We start from the raw sequence: 21244 nt of genomic DNA, 5'->3' as shown, positions 1-21244 counted from the left end.
CGTGGACAATACAGTATTGTTAACTACTGACACTATGTTGTACAGAAGATCTCCAGAACTTACTCATATTGCACAACTGAAACTTTAAATCAATTAATTTTCCTCTCTCCCTATTCTCCCATTTTCTTCTCTCCCGAGTCCCTTGTAACCATTGTTCTCTGCTTCTATAAATTTACTATTTTTTAGACCTTATGTTAGTGGAATCAGGCAGTATTTGTCCTTCTGTGTCCAGCTTATTTCACTTAGACTAGTGTCCTCCAGATTTATCCATATTATTGCAAATGGCAGAATTTTCCTTCTTTCAAAAAAACCTCTAAGTCAGCTTACAAGAAATGAACCTTCTATAAATGAGGTTGACAGTGTTGATCCATTGGAAGCATAATATACATTTTGAGCTGTTATTTCATTAATGGTGAAGAATTTAATCTTGTTTTCTGCACCCTCTTGCACCATCATAGGATGTCATTGTGTACATATATTGAACACCTATTATTTGATACATGTTTATTGAACCCCTACCTTACAGTCACTGTGATAGGGATTGCAAGATGAATAAGTTAGTACCTGCCTCAAGGTACACTGAGAGAGACAAACCTATATGGAAATTATTACTATGGAATTAATAAGCTCAGCAACTATACTGTCAGAATATAGAGAGGAGTACAATTCTCCCAGAGGTAAGGCCATCAGATGAGAATCCATTAAGAATTCTGGAAAAAAAAAATAAAAGGTTGAAATGACAGAATAGATCTAAACTAAAGAAGGATGTCAAAAGGGGTCTGGTTGAGATAACAGGGGAGGCTTAGAGAATAGGGATCTCAAGGGCTTACTGAGATTAAAGAGCAGGTCTTCAGAGAAGTATAGGAAATTATCATTGAATATCAGGATATTTAAGTAAATAGGTTGGGCACTGTCTCATTGTGACAAGTATCTGAATTTGGCGATACTGACTGTAGTTAGGATGAAAATCTATGGCTATGAACATGTGAAGCAAACCAATCCTTATAGATATTAAACCCATGATCTTGGCCTCAATACGTTTTAACCAACTAAGCTAAACAACTATAGTTTATTTAGGGATGATTGAAACAGAAGCACAGTGTAAATCTCCTTTGAAATACATCTGTAATGGGAGGAACAAAATATACTTGGTATTTTACTAACCTACTAGATTTGAAAATCATTAAGCTGTGTTCAAAATTCAGATACAGGGATCCCTGGGTGGCGCAGCGGTTTGGTGCCTGTCTTTGGCCCAGGGCGCGATCCTGGAGACCCGGGATCGAGTCCCACGTCGGGCTCCCGGCATGGAGCCTGCTTCTCCCTCTGCCTGTGTCTCTGCCTCTCTCTTTCTCTCTGTGTGACTATCATAAATAAAAAAAACAAAAAAACAAAATTCATATACAGCCAGGTTAACTCATGCCTTAATATTATTGTCAATTGTTCTTGCTCATGGTTAGTAGTGTTTTTTGTTTTGTTTTGTTTTTAATTATACTTTCCCAAGATTTATTTTTGTAGACCTGTTTTGGATTCACCAGTGTAAGAAATAGGTGTTTATGTTTTCTTTTTCTTGTAACACAGAAGAAATGGATGATTAATTCTTCTCTGCTAACTTAAGTATTGAATTATATTGAAATTCTATTGAATTCAATTGTATTAAAATTACCAGTTTATAAATCTGTCTTTCCAACTATACTGTAGGTTTTTTGACTGTGGAGATTAATTCTTTCTCTTGATATCCATGGAACCTAAAAACATAGTGGTTTAAAAACACAATACCAGCTAATAGCCACTTAATTGATGTGTTTAAATATAAAGGAAAGTATTTTGAAATGTCTTTATTAAAAATTATTAGTCCTATTATTTTGAAAGCTACCTTTTGGCCATATCTATGTATTTATAATCACCAAAGATTATTTTGCTCATTAAACTTTTCAGAGTGTTAAGGACAGTGGTAACAAAGTAAATGCTCCCCTCCCAGTCTCTAGTAGTAACAGTAGTAACTGAAAATTTCAAAAGGAAGAGAGTATTTTCTGACTTGAATTTTCATTTACATTTTCTAGATTAGTGATGGATTTCTTTATTAACAAGAGTCTAACTTGGGAATTGTGTAGGATGAAATCCTATTATTCCCTGGCAATATATATATATTTTTTAATTGTGTGAATCCTACTTTCTTAATCCTAACTCTCCTTCTGGAGTCTGTTTTCAGTTAACTGTGACATGCTATTACTGGACATGTGATTTTTTTTTTTTTACCTTGCTATTATGTTATAATTACTTTAGCTACTTCAAAATAATTTTTTAAAAGATTCTGTGATCTAAACTATTAGCAGTATTAAAGAATACAGTTTTAAAAGCAAAAGGTATACAGAATTTCACAAATACTGATTTCTTCTCATTATAGAAAATAGCACTTTTTTCTTCTTATACCTTATATTTTAAAATAAATTTTAAAATTAAATCCTAAGTGGGGCACCTGAGTGAACCAGTCGGTTAAGCATCTACCTTTGGCACAGATCATGATCTCTGGGTCCTGGGATGGAGCCCGACATTGAGTTCTGTGCTCCGCAGGGAACCTACTTTTCCCTCTCCCTCTGCTATTCCCCCTGCTTGTAGTCTCTGGCTCTATCTATCTGTCAAATAAATAAAAATAAAATCTTTTTTTTTAAATTAAATCCTAAGAGTACAAAAGGGCAGATAAGCAAATCTGATTTACTCTGATTTATACTGATTACTACTGAGTCGAATCGCTATAATTCATGTAATAGTCTCAAGTAATAGCTAAGAAAAGGTTTGGCATGAGCTTCAGCTTTATATTTGAATTTTTAAAAATTATTTCAGCATATATGCTCATCAACTTGATAATAACATGAATGTGGGGGCACCTGGGTGGCTCAGTCAGATAAGTATCTGCCTTTAGCTCAGATCATGATCTTGGAGTCCAGGATTGAGCCCTACATTGGGCTCCCTACTCAGTAGAGAGTCTGCTTCTCCTCCTCTCTCTGCACCTCCTCCCTCCCCCATGCTCTACCTCTCAAATTAAAAAGAACAAAAAAAGTATGACTGTGCTTTTTGACATGGAAGTATTTTCCAATTATATCTTACAATCAGGGAAAGCAAGTAGACAAAATAGAACATGCAGTCTTCTGTGTTCAGCTGTTTCAGAACTGGTTTAATGGAAAAATTGCTTTAAAGGTTTGGTTTTCATTTCCAAAGGAAGACATTTATTTTAAAGCAGTGTGCGACTGAGGTCCTCTAGTGTCACAGCTGAAAATGACATCAACTTTTAAGATTTTGTGAATTGTGTCTGTGTGTCAGAAAAAGAAAAGAACAAGGACAAAAGAGATTACTACTGTAAACTTGACTCAAAGAGCCAGAAGAACTTAGAAAACTAGGTTCTTATGTTTTGTTAGTCAATCTCAAGGAAAGTTTTTCTTTGTTTGTAAAAGGAGAGACATTTGCATTCTTTCATATGCGTATATTTATCAGTGTTACTGTAGTTGTTTTAAAGTTTGGAATCTTCCTTTACATGATTGGTTTCTTTTTTGAAGATGTTTATGAAAACTCCATTAATTTAAAATTGTTTTTGTTTCACACATTCCCTATTTGCTCTAGAGTGACTATTGTGGCCCTTTAATAAAAGAGAAGTAGTTTAAATAAGTATTCTTTAAATAGTAACTTTTATTGTTTCTTTTTTACATATTTCATGAAGAATATCAATTTATCTTAAATATGGCTGACAACCAGGTATTATCAGATATTTGAGGGAAAAAATAGTCTGAGAGAAAGAGAGCCAAGGGAAAAAGCAAAAACAAAAAAAAACAAAAAAAAACGTATCCCAAAGGAAATGAAGATAACACTTTTCCCCCCTGAATTAGCAGAATTCTGGTAACTATCATCAGAAATTCGAAAGAATAATATACCCATACCAGAGTAAAGGATCTATTGAAAAGGAACAACTAGGAAACAGAACAAAGAATCTGGAAATTAAATAATAGAAGAGATATGACTAAAGGCCATCCTCATGAGAAATAAAACAGAACATTCATCTGGAGAATGGATCTAATTTTTACTTGCCCACTAAGAGTTCTAACTAAAAGATATAGTAGAGGGAGAAAACATCCAAAGACTTAACAAGTCAGCTTCTTTTTCTTCTGCTAATGGAACATGTGAGTCTTCAGATTAAAAGAAGATTATTGCTAACTAACATACATGCACAAATGCCCACACTCTAGACATACTCGACTAAAATTTTGTAAGTGTAAAAGAATCGCATGCTTCCAGAGGAATAACAAGTTCAATGATATTGAACTTCTTACCATGAATAAAGAACACTCGAAGATAATGGAGAAATCTTTTTCCAAGTTTAAAGATAAGGATAAAACATTTTAAGACCTGTCATGCTTTAAAATGTCCTACTCATCCCACATTTATGAAGAATTTTCTCATAGATGTATTCTAGCTAAATAAAAGTATAAATACAAAACGACTAATAGGAGGTATAAAAAATGGTAGCTGATGGCAATCTTCATGAATAGTTATAATTATAAAACTATAGTATCTATTAAATCCTGATGACTGAGACATTTTCTCTTGAGAACTAGGGGTTAGGATTAGGTATATATATTTTTCTTAGTTCACAGTGAATATTTACTAATGATGGTATGGAAATGTGACGGTCACTTTTCATCTGTCCCAGAGTAAAAGCCGAAGTCTTTAAAATGGCCTGAATGGCCTAACATAATCTGGCTTCTTGCTGTGTCTCTAATCTCATCTTTTAACACTGTTGGCTGATTCTCCTGCATGCACAATGTCTTTATTACACTTTTTGAACTGCTGTGCAGTCTCCCAGTTCAGGACTTGCTTACTGTTCCCTCTGCCAGAATCACTTATTTCTCAAAGAGCTGCATATCTTTTTCACTTCTTTTAGATTTCTAACAAATGTCACTTTAGTGAGACCTTCCTTGATCACACTCTATATGTATTAGCAACCTGCTTCCTCACATTCTCTCTTCCCTATTTTTTATCCTTAGCACTTTGTCACTATGTCATATTATATATTTACTTGTGTGTTTAGCTTTCAAGAAAGGAATGTAGATTTCTTCTATTTCACTTATAAAATTTGATAATGTAAAAATAATATGACTAATGAAAATCAGAAGTTGAGAAAATAAAGTGGGAAAGTTGTAAAAGTATGTTAATTATATCATCTTGCATAGCAAAGCCTTAATTATATTAACTAAAAGTCTAACCACCAGAAGAATTGAAAACAGAAACTGCTAAGGGTGGATACCTCTGGAAAGTCAGACTAGGATGAAGGGAGAGGGATTTTAGCTTTTCATGTCTTGTTCTTTCTTATGGTTTTAATTTAGAGGAGGGAGTCATATTGCAAGGTTTTTTTTTGAAAATTTTATTCAGCTTACTTTTTTTAACATCATGTTTATTGAGCTGTACTTTACATATTTTAAAATATAACCTTTTTAGCGCACAGGTCAGTAAGCTTGACAGACTCATCATCAAAATCAAGATAACAGTTCCACATACTCCTTTGAAGTCAGCCTGTCCCTCCAAGCAAGCCCATGAAAATCAGTGACCTGTTATTCCATACTTTTACTTTTAATTTATATCTTTTATTTAATGTTGGTAGCTTATAACCTGAATATAACTGAGTCTTAATTTCTATTCCAGTCTGATAATTCTTAGCTTTTAAATGAGTGAGTTTAGATGTTTACATTTATATTTACTATAATGATTGATACATCCTAATTAAAATCTGTTATTTTCTAGTTGTTCCATTTGTTCTATGTTCTTTTTTTTTCCCCTTTTATTCTGCCAGCTTTGGAGTTGACTTTTTTTTTTAATAACTCCATTTTATCTCTGCTGTTGGCTTACTTAAACCTTTTTTTAAAATTACTGTTAGTGATTGCAGATATTAATTTAATTTTTGAAAGTCTAATTTAAAATGGGAAAAAAATGGGTAGAAAAGAAATCTATACTAAAATATTAATATCGCTAGTTTGGGCTTGGGTTAGTCTTTCCTATTTTTCTGTATTTCATTCCTGACTTCCCACATGAATGGTGCTTGATTAAAAAAAAAAAAATGGAGAGAGAGAAAAACTGAGCATCATGGTGGAAGATGGCTTAGAAAGAATTAAAGAAAAATGTTTGTAAATCATTAAATTGCTGGAGGTTGTGGATTGATATGGAAAGTAAACTCATGTATATATATCATAAAATATATTTTAGCTATTTTTCAGGGACTTAGGTATTTTGTCTTGAGCAAGAAAGGTGGTTTCCCTTGAGTTAGTTCTGCCATACATCTGAAACTTTTCTGATAATTTGACAAAGTCAAACCTGCGGAAGGTTAATCACACACCACCAAAATTCAACTCCCTCCCTGGAAAAACAAATACTGCTATAAGATTAGCCTTAGGAAACTGTAGAATCTTTACCAGATCAATTCTGTTGTAATCAGAAAATCCAAAATATGTATATAATAGATATTTCATAGAATATATAGATTGTATTTTCTCTGAACTGTAAGAGGAATAATAAAAATGTAACTGAATTTTTATAACCTCATTTCATTCTTTAAAACAGGTTCTGTATCTGCTTTGTAACTGATCTATTGTTCTGTGACTTTTTTTTTTTTTTTTTTTTGTAGCTATTCAAAGGTTTTGTGCATAGCATTTGAGGTACTTCAGGGTTTGCAGTATATGAACAAGCATGGTATAGTACATCGGGCCCTGTCTCCTCATAATATTCTTTTGGACCGAAAGGTAATTGTCAGATAATACATTAAATATTTGTTTGTTATTTGTGGTTGGAAGCTACTGAAATCAGACCCACTCAATAAGAAGGACTATAGAATACAAATATGTTTTAATAATATTTATAGTGAAATAGCTCTATGAAAGTGATATATTTGTGGTGGTTAGAAAAAAAAAACTATCTTTAAATTATATAAATCCATATGTTTTTCACATGCATTATTCTTCTTTTTCCCAAGATTCATTTTCCTACTTCATATTTGGTTTTTCCTTTCATTTGCTTTTTGAAAAATAAGCATGGTAGCTTCTTAGTCCATTCCTCCTCTGAATTTGTTTTCATTTTAAGAAAGCTTCTCTATTTACATAGAGTATTTTTCTCATAACACAGCTGTATTCTATTTTCTCTTTATTTTTCTTTTTTTCCCTATTTTTTAAAATTTCATTCTCCATTTATCTTCTTTTTTTTTTTTTTTTTTTTTTACCAGCTGTTCATACCTAGCTTCTTTTCCTTTGGAATGCTACTTCTCTACTTGGAAATCTTGTGGAGGATTAATAAGAAGTAGGTCAAGAGAATTATGGGTAGTATAATTCATAAGCATTTAAAATAGTTTTGAGGTACTTTTTCTGGGAAATTATTTTTTGTGGGATTATTCTATTCTTCTGTTCTCTCCCAGACTTTTACTACAAATACCCTGGATATTAAAAATGGGTATTCATAGAAGCTAAAATGGTTCTCATTAATATCATTTTTATGGCAGTGAAGTATCTAACCAATCTGTGTTGTTTAAATAAATAATCATTTTGTAGTGCTGAGAAGTAAAGTTCTTGAGAAAAAGGAAACATCTTAAAATCTGCTTTTTTAAAGTTTTAAACATCTAAAAGGAGGAAAACTTAAGAGACTTCTAAAAATTTATATTTGCTTTTTATTAAGAATCTCACTTTTGTGATAATTATGTTTTTCTCAAACAATATAAAAATACTTAGAAATCTAGCATATTCACTAATATCTTGATTTGTGAGCTCATCTTTTTAAGTTAAGAACTCTCATGTCAGTTAAATTATAACTATGAATGGACTTGCAAGTTCTTGAAAAAAATTCTTTTATGAAAATTACCAAAAAATGTTCTAAGCAGGGATTCAAGACAAATGGGAACATTTCTGCTTTTTTTGTTTTGTCAAAATACCTGGAAAAATATAAACAAAAAATTTTAAGTGTTATTTGTTGTTTTGAGATCTATAAGTAATATGTGTAGATGCACATACATATATGTATGCATATACATATATTTGTAATGAGTATAAAGCAGATTTCAAATATTGGCAAATAGTTTTTAATAAAATTATAGTAAAATTATGGTAAATTAATTTTTTTCTTAATGTACCTGACTGGTAATTTCCTTACTTATGGAATGTATAATAATACTTTTTCCTGCTACTAATAGCAAAATGTTTAATAGTGATTTTTATTATTGTTATTGTAGGGACATGTTAAATTGGCTAAATTTGGACTTTATCACATGACAGCTCACGGTGATGATGTTGATTTCCCTATTGGGTAAGAATATGTTTTCTTTTTTCTGAGTTGTGTCTTCAACTTTGTAATATTTGATAAAATGTATATTTTGTTAATTACTAGTGATATTACTTTCTGATACAAAACTAGCTTTGCTTTATTGACATATTTTAATTTTCTGTATACTTTTAAAAGAATAGACAGTGAGTTTTTCCCAGTGTCCAAAAGATATCTAATGTTGATATTTCATTGAATGGGCAGAGAGGCTAACAGATTATTAACCTTCTTCACCTTATAATGCTTACTAATTAATTTCATTTCATCCAGAATTAGATAAATTTAAGGCAAGAAGGCTGGCCAGATTCTCACTTAGTGATAATGAGTGTTCCTTTTTTTTTTTTTTTTTTTTTTTTTTTTTTTTTTTTATAATGAGTGTTCCTTAAAAGATTGAGGAAAAATCATTCTTTTCTTTTTCTTTTTCTTTTTTTTTGAAAAATCATTCTCATAGTATTTTCTACTGTATCTAAATTTAATCCTTTGTTCTCTAAGATATAACTGTATATTAAGACTCAAGTCATTTTAGGTATCAGAGGTAATGGAATAGAGACTGTACCTGAAAGTATATGTTTAAGTTAGGAGAGGTGTATTTGATCACTTCTGATATGGAATTCCAGTTTATGCTGGCCTCCAAGAGAGGGAAGTTTATTTTATTCTGTTCTTAATGGATACTTATAATACAGATTTTTGCGTTACATGTATTATGTGGTTGCTTTGTAGACCTTTAAATAATATAATTCTTTTATTTTTTGAGTGTTTAACTTTAGTGTTTAATTATTTTCAGTACATAGAAGTTTCAAAATAGTACAAAGAATCCCTTCATAGCCTTCACTTAAATTCCCCAAATGCCAGTGTTTTACTACATTTGCTTTGTATCTTTTTTTTACACACATAGGTTTATATATATTCAAAAAATATTAATATAAGAGTATCTAATGTATATGATGCCCTTTTACCCCTAAATATTTCAGTTTATTTCCTGAAGTAAGGAATTAACCACAAAACAAATGTTAAAACAAGGAAATTAAGATTAATGTAATACCATTATCTCATCTAAAGATCTTAATTATGTTATTCAATTGCTTTGTTATTTCATAATAATATCCATTTGTGTTTTGCTCCTCTGGCTCTCTAAAATCAGTTCTGTCACTCCATTACCAAGAATTGTGGTTGGAAGTCATGGAATGTGTTTCTGCAGGAGAACATTGCTTAATTAGATGTTTTTAAAAAGGGACTCATTTACAAATTACCCTTTATCTTTATAAGGTAGATTATAGGTTTCTTACCTAAAATTTTTGTTAGTTAGACAATTGCTAATAATCTTAAAATAAATTGCTTAGTCCTTCCTTTAATTATTAAGACAATATTTATTAGTACCTTCTCTTCTGGCTGCTGAATATGCAAAAATGGATAAGATAGGTTACTGTCCTCAAGAAGCTCATTGTTTAATGGGAAAATTTTCTCTTTTGATGGCCTACTTCTGAAGGTACATAAATTAATAATCTTACAGTTTCACATACCAAAACTTGTGGTCATAGGAAACAAACAGTTGTTGTCCAAGCATGAAAACAATATTCTGTGAAAATAGCCTACATTTTATTTGTTTAAAAAAAAATCCCTTTTGAGTATAATAAAAATAAGTTCACAGTAAAGCTCTAGATCTTCTCTCATATGTGATAATTGCCTTTTGAAGTAACTTTTAGGAAGCAGTAATCTGACAGAAAGTAAATGTGATTGCTGCTGCTTCTTCATGTTGTCTAAATCAAGCTGTATGACAAAGAACTCCAAAACATAATGCAAACAAAAATCACTTTAATTTTTTTACCTTTTTACCTTTTACTTAAAGGTGCTTTAGGTTTGCTTGTGATAAATAGAAGAACGGAAGTGATTTTTCAAAAAGCACATCAAGCATTTTGAAGAACTGCATTTGAATTTAAAATGCTTGGATAGAATTGGGCTTGTGTGTCATTTGGTCTGGTTTACTTTGATGTCTTGGACCCAAAGGATCTGACCAGAAAGTATCAAAGAGCAAAATGTGAAACATTAGCCAGGAAAAATAAAGTGATCAAACAGCTAAAGCATGAAAGAAAATATTTACACCAGAAGAAACTTGCAGTTGATTCAAAAGACAAATATTAAGGAACAACAAAGTAAAATGTTAACATCTGTTTCAAAATATTGTAAAGATTTAGAAATTGGACATTCATTTCAGTTGGCCAGTAGCTTAATACCTTGTTAAAACATCAAACAGATGATGAAAGCCTCACCAGTCATACTCACAGCAAAGTTCTGATAATTTCCTTTGAGTGTTAAAATTCTATGCTAAAGAAGAGACACTTGTGGAAAGGAAATAATTTACATTTAAAAACAATCCTAGGGTTTATTATTTTTATTAATTAATTAAAGGAATTCTTGATTAGAAGGGAAATTAGAATTTTTGGAACCAGGGTCACTTCTATGCTTCTAGAGATCACCAATCAAATTATAGATATAACGATTTACCTATAGTATTGCTTGGCCTTTCACTACCCACACTATTATTTTTAGATAAAGTGAAATCAGGATTAAAAGTAAACATTTTGCCTTCTATGATGTATCATGTACATCATGTATCATAGATGTATCATGGTGATGATTAAAAATATCACATTTCATTTATGTCATTTTTTCCATTTTTATAAAAACAGTACTCAGTAATATTTATAACAGTTTGTGAGGTAAACATTAGTATTCCTATTTTCAGGTTAAGAAACCCTGATCACATATAGAATATGTGCTACAATTAAAACTAGAATACAAGTATCATAATACCAAGTCCATACTTCTTCCACTAGGCTTCAGTTTTCTCTAGAGATGTCATTTAGAAGAACAATATGATCACTTTAGGGTAAAATGACAAAATACAAATTTGTATGAGCAAATTAAAAGTGTACATTATTATCATCATCATCATTGCATTAAAATGGAAAGAAATGTAAAAGCCTAATTTACCCATTTAAGCTTAAGTTATATTCTTTGACTTAATTGACTTATATTTTACATGTAAGTACTGGCAATCATGGTGTGAGGAGGTAGCTGCAGAATAATTCAGGAAGAGAAATGGAATATTTGAGTGCCTACATTGTATATATTACATACATGTTCCATATACTTAAATATGTTTTGATTATAGTTATTATTGCAGGGTGCCATAATAATCTAATGTCCATGGAATTGAAAAATCCAGATAATTGTTCTCATGACTAAATCTGATGATAAATGAAGAAAGGGTATGTACATAAGCAATAAGTAGGGCAGAATTCCACTCATTTTCATTTCTCTTCTAAATCTGTTTTTGTTTCTTTTGGTTCTGGGCTATAGGATTTAAATTTAGTCATTATCAATATGTTCTGATATTTATTGTAAGGCAGTCTTCATTGGCATTTTTGTTAGAAATGTTATTTTTTTAACAAAAATTTACTGAGTATATCTTATATTTAAATTTCATTGGTAGTTGCTTATAAAATGAATAAGATACACCAGCGCCCTCCTGTTTGTTTGACAGGAGGGTAAATTTTTGTATACTTAAATATAAACAGAAACAAAACAAAACACAAAAAGGTGTATGTAGTATTACATATTGTGTGTAATCTATTACATAACATATTAAAAAAGGCAAAATAAATATAATCATTTGAGAACTGTAAAAAAGATACAGAAAAAATACCATGGGAATTCACTGAGAGGAGAAATGATTTCCATCTCAGCAAATCAACTTTGTGGGATTATTCATAAAATGAATTTATTAGAAAGCTACAGTTTGAAGTTTGATATATTTTATAGAATATACTGTTTAGAAAGACTTTGTATGTATTATTAAATAAAGTGACTTACATTTATGAGTTTAGAAGACAGAAAACATTAACAGTGTTTTAGTCTGACAGGAAAATATTTTGTACAATGATATGATTTTTTTTGCCAATTCCTTTATATTTACCATTGAATTTTCTGCTAAAATTTTTCCTGTACTTTATAAATACAAATTTTTATCTTCAGTGAAATATACTGACATTAACCTATACTAAGTCTCTATAACATCACCAGAATACAGTAAAGTACTGAAAGACAAAGATTACTCAAATGAATTCTCTCATAAATGCCAAGGGTTTAGTGAGGTTGCTAGATACAGAATTAATACAAAGAAATTGTTTACATATCAGCAAAAGAATATGATAAACCTAATAAGAATCTAAGCAGGTATGTTTATCTCTGTGAAAGAAATATAAATCTTTTTTAGAAGAAGAAGACATTGTGAAAGGCCTCAATAAACAGAGATACATGTTCATAGATTGTTAAGGTTGGAATGAGAAAAATGCCAATTCTTCGCAACCTGTTCTACATTTGATCTAATTTCAATAAAAATTCCAACTCTGTGGTAGGGGGTCAGGTGGGGAGGGAGGACATGAGGGAGGGAGGGAAGGAGAAAGAGAAAGAAAAAGAACTTGACAAGATAGTTCTCTCTCTCTCTCTCTCTCTATATATATATATATATATTTAGAACAAACATCTGAAAAGTACCTAGACACTCCTACAGAGAAATTAAAAGGTGTGTGTGTGTGGTTTGTTTTTTTTGGGGGGGGAAACTCAGCATTTTATTATTTTTATATAAATTCAATTAATTAACATATAGTGTATTATTAGTTTCAGAGGTACAGTTCAGTGATTCATCAATTGCATATAATATCCAGTGCTCATTACATCACATGCCCCCCTTAGTGTCTGTCACCCAGTTACCCCATCCCCCCACCCACCTCCTCTCCAGCAACCCTCAGTTTGTTTCCCATAGTTAACCATCTCTTATGGTTTATCCCCTCTCTGATTAGGTCTTGTTTTATTTGTCCCTTCCTTCCCTTTTGCTTTTCTTAAATTCTACATATGAGTGAAATCATGTGACAATTGACTTTCTCTAATTGGCTTATTTTGCTGAGCATAAGATCCTCTAGTTCCACCCACATCATTGCAAATGGCAAGATTTCATTTTTTTTGATGGCTGAGTAATATTAGTAATATTCCATTGTATATATAAACCACATCTCCTTTATCCATTAATCTGTCAATGGACATCTGGGCTCTTTCCGTATTTTGGTTATTTGGACATTGCTGCTATAAACATTGGGGTGCAGGTTACCACACATTTGTAACTTTGGAGTATATACCTAGTAGTGCAATTGTTGGGTCATAGGGTAGCTATATTTTAAGCTTTCGAGGAACCTCCATACTGTTTTCCAGAGTGTCTATACCAGACTGCATCCCCACCAACAGTGTAAGAGGGTTCCCCTTTCTTCACATCATCACCAATGTTTATTGTTTCCTATCTTGTTAATTTTAGCCATTCTGAGCAGTGTAAGGTTGTATCTCATTGTGGTTTTGATTTGTATTTCCCTGATGCCGAGTGATGTTGAGCATTTTTTCATGTGTCTGTTGGCCATCTGGATGTCTTCTTTGGAGAAATGGCTGTTTATGTCTTCTGCCCATTTCTTTACAGGATTATTTGTTCTTTGGGTTTTGAGTTTGATAAGTTCTTTATAGATTTTGGGAAAAGGTGCATGTGTTTTGAGATGACTTATCTTGGCAATTATTGGCAATTACTTATATAATGTTATAGACTGAAAATAGTATAATGGTACAGTGTCAGGCAAGATTACCAGTGGAACAAAATAAGGAGCCAAGATGCAAGCCAACATAATATATACAGATTTTATTTGTGGTAGAAACTGGTACTATGGGCTAGTTTTGTCGGGGGCGGGGGGGTGCGGCAAGGGCTAGAGTTTTCAGTAAATGGAATAAGGCTCAATTGATTATCCATATAGGAATGGAACTTCCAAAATGTTCTTCAGAGTTTGGTCAAATAAATAAAGTGCATTAATACAATGAAATTATTGGCAGTTTTCAAAGATAATAAGTCGTATACTTATTTTTATAGAATTATCTCTAAAATATATTTTAAGTGAAAAAACAAAGGAGGGCAAAATAGTGTGTGTAGTCTGCTGCCCTGTGAGCAATGGTGATGGATGGTCAAGTTAATCTATATCTATAAATATGAATGGGTGCCTGGAGTACAGAGATGAAATAGTCTTACTTTTTAATTTATATATTTTTAAAGACTTTGACATTCCTACTTTTCAAAAGAATACATACTATTTTCAAAGATTAAAAAGTACTTTAAATAATAGTTAAGTATAGGGAGAAGACCGGTAGTAGGGAGAAAAGGAAAACACCTGGAAACAGAATGGTGCAAGACAGCAGTATGTTAAAAAGAGAGGACAGAAAAGAAAGGAACCAATGCTTCAGACAGACACAATAGTTTTAAAATTATTTGATACTCATATATATTTTCTCTTGATTTCTGGACATGAAGACCTATATAATGATGGTTATTTTAAAATCTTCCTACTTGTTAATTGTTAATTTAATTGCACTAGACTTTTACATAGGTCTTACCATACAGCTAGTGAAACTGTAGTACTACTATCCCCTTTGTAGTTTGTAGTAATCATTAATTTATTTAATATGTCATTGTAGGTATCCATCATATTTGGCACCCGAGGTAATTGCACAAGGAATTTTCAAAACCACTGATCATGTGCCAAGTGAAAAACCATTGCCTTCTGGCCCCAAATCAGATGTGTGGTCTCTTGGAATCATTTTATTTGAGCTTTGTGTGGTATGTATAAATAAATACTAAGCTGATAAAGAGAAATTGTGTGCTTATTAGAATAGGTTTTTCAGATAGGAAGGCTAATATGTTTTTACTTTGTGGATTGACTAGATAGAAGAAGAAAAAGGTTTAAATCTCAATTTGACTTGTTAAAAACTCCTATTTGATCATTTATTTGCATATCATCTTGGTATCTTTATATTTTTAAAGTTTTTTTTTATATATTTATTCTTGAGAGACACAGAGAGAGCGGCAGAGACATAGGCAGAGGGACTCAATCCCCAGATCATGACCTGAGCCAAAGGGAGATGCTCAATCATTGAGCCAACCCAGGTGTCCCTCATCTTGGTATCTTTAGAAGCATTTGTACTTTCCTAAGTATAAAGCATTTACACTGTACTAAGTGTAAAAAATTAAGCAGTTCTAGAAAGGCTTACACTACAACTGCTTACAGACTCTTTGATATGTTCTTGTTCTCCTTTTTCTGTGGTATTCTTTCTTCCCTAAATACGTTGTTCTCTTCTGTTCTCTTCTGTTATCTGCAAGACTCACTTTGTAGTTGAGTTGTGTTTTATGAGACCATTCCCAGACATCCTCTATATTTATTAGGGCAAAGACTAAGATGCTATTAAAAAGAAAGATATTTAGAATACATACATCTACAATAAAAAAGAAATAACAGACAAAAAAATTTACACCATTGAAAGGACTTTAAAATAGAAGTACGTGTTCTTTAGGTTGGATGTAAAAAAACAGTAGCACAGTGTCATCAAACTGCTGAGAAAGTAATTTGAATTTTTAATTCTTTAACTCACAAAATGAACATTCAGCAGTGGGAATGAAATAAAGGCTATATATAAAATTTTGATAGCCATGAAGAAAAAAAATTACTGGTAGGGAAATAACATGAGTCAAGATCATATGATCATATGATATCATCAGTCATATCATACCATCAGTATGCATGAACAGGGAGAGTATAGTCACTGTAATCAAAGTATGCAAGTGATCAAGTTGAACTGCCTTGTGTTTGTTTGTGTGTGTGTGTGGTGTGTTCATCACAGTAGATAAGTAGTAAGCACTTAGATTGAAAAGATAGAGTCATATCTTGGGTGACTTTGAATGCTAAGTTGAGAAGTTTATATTTGGTTATATAAGGTATGGGGGACCATTTAAGCTTTTAAACAAGATATTGATAAAATTAAACCTATATTTCTAAAAGATTAATAATATAGTAGTGTAAAAAATTGAGAGGAATGGCAACTTTTTCAATGATCTTTCCACCTGTAGTTCTAATTTCATAAATTTTTAAGAAAGCTTTTTGCAGTCTCTTTATTAAAAAAAAGAAGTCTTTTTTTCTCCACAAAAAGACCAGCCTATCTTCTTAAGCCTTTCTTTCTAAGTTTATTTAAAGAATCATATACATTTAATTTGTTTGTAAGAAAAGAATAATAGCCAACATCTTTGTGCAAAAAATGTGAGGCACTTTTTTATACATTATATAATCACTACTGCAACCTGTGTGGCATGTACAGTTAATGTCCCAATCTTATAAATGAGAAAAGTGAAACTTAAGATGGTTAAGTTTTTGCCCAGGTTATGTAGCTTGGGGTCAAAAGTCCAATTTGGCACATTAAGTTGCTCAGCACATAATTGTTGAAGTTATAACTGGTTCGACTCTGTTTCAAGCAGCCCCCTAAAGCTGACTAATAAGGAAACAATTAAAATACAATGTATGTATCTTAAAATAAATATACCAGGTGCTATGGGAGCACAAAGAATGGTTGTCTAGTTCATTATGAGAGGAGGAAGAAGTGTCATTGAATGTTTCTTAATGGAGACAACAGGTTACCTGGATCATGATATATAAGTAAGAATTAGTTGGGTAAATGTAAGGGGCCATCTTAGTCCCTTAATCAAGTAAGACTCCTGGTGGCCTGGGATCTCTCTAGGCAACCAGGTACATGTTGGTATCAAAAGTGAAGAATGCTTGAGACCAAACTAGAATGTAATGATCCTTAGATATATAAAATGTTTAAATGTTAAACTTATGATTTTTCTTTAGTGAAACTAACTTTAAAAGTCAAATAAAACCTGTGAAGAGAAAGAGATACCTGACAAAATCATTTTCATTTCTGGGGGGAAAAATACCTCCCTGAAAAAAGATGAAATGTTAACATGAATTTCTTTTCTGATTTTATTCAGGGAAGAAAATTATTTCAGAGCTTGGATATTTCTGAAAGACTAAAATTTTTGCTTACATTAGGTAAGTATCTCACAATTGATTAGTTTCAATTACAAATATAATCTTTAGTGACCGTTCATAGTCATGCATATTAAGAATGTGTTCTAAAATAGTGAATACACTGAAATATCCTGAATTTCTTTAATGTTCTAATGATCAATGGTAAGCATTAATGGGACAACTTAAAATTGCCTTCAGAATATTATTATAGCACTTTCCTTATTAAGGAATTATAATGTGAATCAAATATTATCTTAGCTTCATGATTCAGCCCAGTAAACTAAATTGTGAATGCAAAATATGAGAATATAAAATTATACTTCTGTGTAGCAGTTTAAATTCAGACAATATATATTAACTTTTGAGCTTTCTATATGATGAACCATGTATGAATGACTGAGAAGAACATTTATTTTTCCCTATAACAAGCTCATTTATTTTACATGTATATTAGGTCCTAATATTTAATTCAAATTTACAAAAATTTATATAATCTAAATCTATAATTTAGAATAAATTAAGTACATATGGCGAAGGAAAGAAAAATTGATAGAGCACTTTATATGAAGGAGTGAAAGATTGGTGTCCATGTTAATAGGGTTTACAAATAAGAATGTGTACAGAAGGTATCAATAAATATTGAATAATAATATATAATTGTATTAAATGTTACTGTATTTACAACATTTAATTTCGAAGATTGATATTAAGGCTTTTAAGGAGTCTTAGAGATTCCTTAATAAGGTCTACAGAGTAAATTTATACTTTATTATTTTTTTAATTTTAATTCCAGTGTAATTAACAGTGTTATATTAGTTATATTAGCTTCAGGTGTATAATATAGTGATTCAACAACGTATAGACATTACTCAGTGCTCATCATGATAAATATGCTCTTAATTCCCTTCACCTGTTTCATCCATTCCCCCCCCCCCCCCCCCCCCATCCATCTCCCCACTGGTAACCATCAGTTTTTCTCTATAGTTAAGAGTCTGGGTTTTTTTTATTTGTTTCTTTTGTTTTGTTTTGTTTTGTTTTGTTTTGTTTCTTTTTTTTTTCTTCATTTGTTTTGTTTCTTAAATTCTACATAAGAGTGAAATCATATAGTATTTGTCTTTCTCTAACTTATTTCACTTAGCATTATACTCTCTAGATCCATCAGTGTTGTTGCAAATGGCAAGAATCTACTCTTTTTATAGCTAAGTAATAATATTCCATTGTGTATAAAAATACCACATCTTTGTTGTTGATTATCTATCATTGGACATGTGGGGTCCTTCCATAATTTGCCTATTCTAAATAATGCTGCAGTAAACATAGGGATGCATATATCCTTTTGGATTAGTGTTTTCATATTCTTTAGGTAAATATCCAGTACTTGGATTCATGGATCATATGGTACTTATATTTTTAATTTTTTGAGGAACATTCATGCTGTTTTTTCACAGAGGCTGCACAGTTTGTGTTCCTACCAACAGTACACAAGGGTTCCTTTTTCTCCACATCCTTGCCAACACTTGTTATTTCATGTGGTTTTTCTTTTTACGTTAGCCTGTCAAGTGTGAGGTGGTATCTCATTGTGGTTTTACTTTGCATTTTTCCCTGATGATGAGTGATATTGACATTTTTTTTCATGTGCCATTTAGCCATCTGTATGTCTTCTTTGGAGAAATGTCTACTCATGTCCTCTGCCCATTTTTAGTTTAGTTTTTTTTTTATCGAATTGTATAAGTTCTTATTTTATTTTAAATTATATAATTAATATACAGTGTTATATTAGTTTCCAATATTCAATACAATGATTCAAGAGTTGTTCAAGTTCTTTATGTATTTTGGAAAGTAACCCTTAATCAGATATGTCATTTGCAAGTATCTTCACCCATTCAGTAGGTTGTCTTTTATTTTTGTTGCTTATTTCCATCACTGTGCAGAAGCTTTTTTTTTTTTTTGAAGCTTTTTATTTTGATATAGTCCCAATAGTTTATTTTTGCTTTTGTTTCCCTTGCCTCAGGAGACATATCTAGAAAGATGTTGCTAAGCCAAGTCAGAGAAATTCCTGCCTGTGTTCTCTTCCAGGATTTTTATGCTTTCACGTTTCACAGTTAGGTCCTTAACCCATTTTAATTTATCTTTGTGTTTGGTATAAGAAAGTGGTCCAGTTTCATTCTTTTGCATATGGCTGTCCAGTTTTCTTAAGACCATTTCCTGAGAGACTTTTTTCTCACTTCATATTCTTGCCTTCTTTGTGGAAGATAAATTGGCTATTTATTTCTGGGATGTCTGTTCCGTTCTACTGATCTACGTGTCTGTTTTTGTGCCAGTACCATACTATTCTGATTACTACAGTTTTGTAGTATATTTTGAAATCTGGGATCATGATACCTCCAGTTTTGTTCTTCTTTTTCAAGACTGCTTTGACTATTCAGGGTCTTTTGTGGCTCAATTCAGATTTTAGGATTATGTGTTCTAGATCTGTGAAGTATGCTGTTGGTGTTTTGACAGGGATCATACAGAGATTTACACTTTAAATCCCCAGAGATGTGTGTACATTCTTCAAATTATATAAACACAAAAGAGTAGTATGCATATGTACATTACATATATAGGGAGAGAGAGCAAGAGAGAAAGAACAAGAGAAACTTCATCTTGAACTACTGCTTTATCTCACTATTTATGTGGCTATCTTCCAGTATCTGTAATTCAGTTAATATTTAGTGTTTAAAATCTTTATTTTTATCAAAACATGTAAGTTAACAAATGAGAAGCTTTTTTTTCTGAACATTTTATTTTTTTAATAAATTAAATTTTTATTGGTGTTCAATTTACCAACATACAGAATAACACCCAGTGCTCATCCCGTCAGGTGTCCGTCACCCATTCACCCCCACCCCCCGCCCTCCTCCCCTTCTACCACCCCTAGTTCGTTTCCCAGAGTTAGGAGTCTTTATGTTCTATATCCCTTTCTGATATTTCCCAACCATTTCTTCTCCCTTCCCTTATATTCCCTTTCACTATTATTTATATTCCCCAAATGAATGAGAATATACACTGTTTGTCCTTCTCCGATCGACTTACTTCACTCAGCATAATACCCTCAGTTCCATCCACGTTGAAGATAATGGTGGGTATTTGTCGTTTCTAATGGCTGAGTAATATTCCATTGTATACATAAACCACATCTTTATCCATTCATCTTTCGATGGACACTGAGACTCCTTCCACAGTGTGGCTATTGTAGACATTGCTGCTAGAAACATCGGGGTGCAGGTGTCCCGGCGTTTCATTGCATCTGAATCTTTGGGGTAAATCCCCAGCAGTGCAATTGCTGAGTCATAGGGCAGGTCTATTTTTAACTCTTTGAGGAACCTCCACACAGTTTTCCAGAGTGGCTGTACCAGTTCACATTCCCACCAACAGTGTAAGAGGGTTCCCTTTTCTCCGCATCCTCTCCAACATTTGTGGTTTCCTGCCTTGTTAATGTTCCCCATTCTCACTGGTGTCAGGTGGTATCTCATTGTGGTTTTGATTTGTATTTCTCTGATGGCAGGTGATGCAGAGCATTTTCTCATGTGCATGTTGGCCATGTCTATGTCTTCCTCTGTGAGATTTCTGTTCATGTCTTTTGCCCATTTCATGATCGGATTGTTTGTTTCTTTGGTGTTGAGTTTAATAAGTTCTTTATAGATCTTGGAAACTAGCCCTTTATCTGATACGTTATTTGCAAATTTCTTCTCCCATTCTGTAGGTTGTCTTTTAGTTTTGTTGACTGTATCCTTTGCTGTGCAAAAGCTTCTTACCTTGATGAAGTCCCAATAGTTCATTTTTGCTTTTGTTTCTTTTGCCTTCGTGGATGTATCTTGCAAGAAGTTACTGTGGCCGAGTTCAAAAAGGGTGTTGCCTGTGTTCTCCTCTAGGATTTTGATGGAATCTTGTCTCACATTTAGATCTTTCATCCATTTTGA

The 21244-nt window shown here is 32.0% G+C and overlaps 1 protein-coding gene across 6 annotated transcripts in view; it reads left to right on the top strand.

Annotated features, from left to right (window-relative positions):
• The window catches only part of TBCK (TBC1 domain containing kinase), a 222120-nt gene that overhangs the window by 44561 nt on the left and 156315 nt on the right, over positions 1–21244 (top strand). For 5 of the 6 annotated variants that reach the window (XR_012023194.1, XM_072810106.1, XM_072810107.1 and 2 more), the window contains 4 exons: positions 6665–6779; positions 8252–8325; positions 14902–15043; positions 17243–17303. Coding sequence is in view for 5 of the 6 variants with exons in the window: in XM_072810106.1 (XP_072666207.1) it covers positions 6665–6779; positions 8252–8325; positions 14902–15043; positions 17243–17303 (392 nt within the window). In the remaining variant the exon portion in view is untranslated. Of the gene's footprint in view, positions 1–6664; positions 6780–8251; positions 8326–11524; positions 11610–14901; positions 15044–17242; positions 17304–21244 lie in introns of those variants that run through there. The other variant, XM_072810111.1, reaches the window with a different exon arrangement.

Source organism: Canis lupus, chromosome 33 (assembly GCF_048164855.1).
Source record: "Canis lupus baileyi chromosome 33, mCanLup2.hap1, whole genome shotgun sequence".
In the NCBI taxonomy this organism is placed as follows: domain Eukaryota; kingdom Metazoa; phylum Chordata; class Mammalia; order Carnivora; family Canidae; genus Canis; species Canis lupus.
Note: the sequence above shows the minus strand (reverse complement) of the source record. Positions and strands in the feature narration are given on the sequence as shown.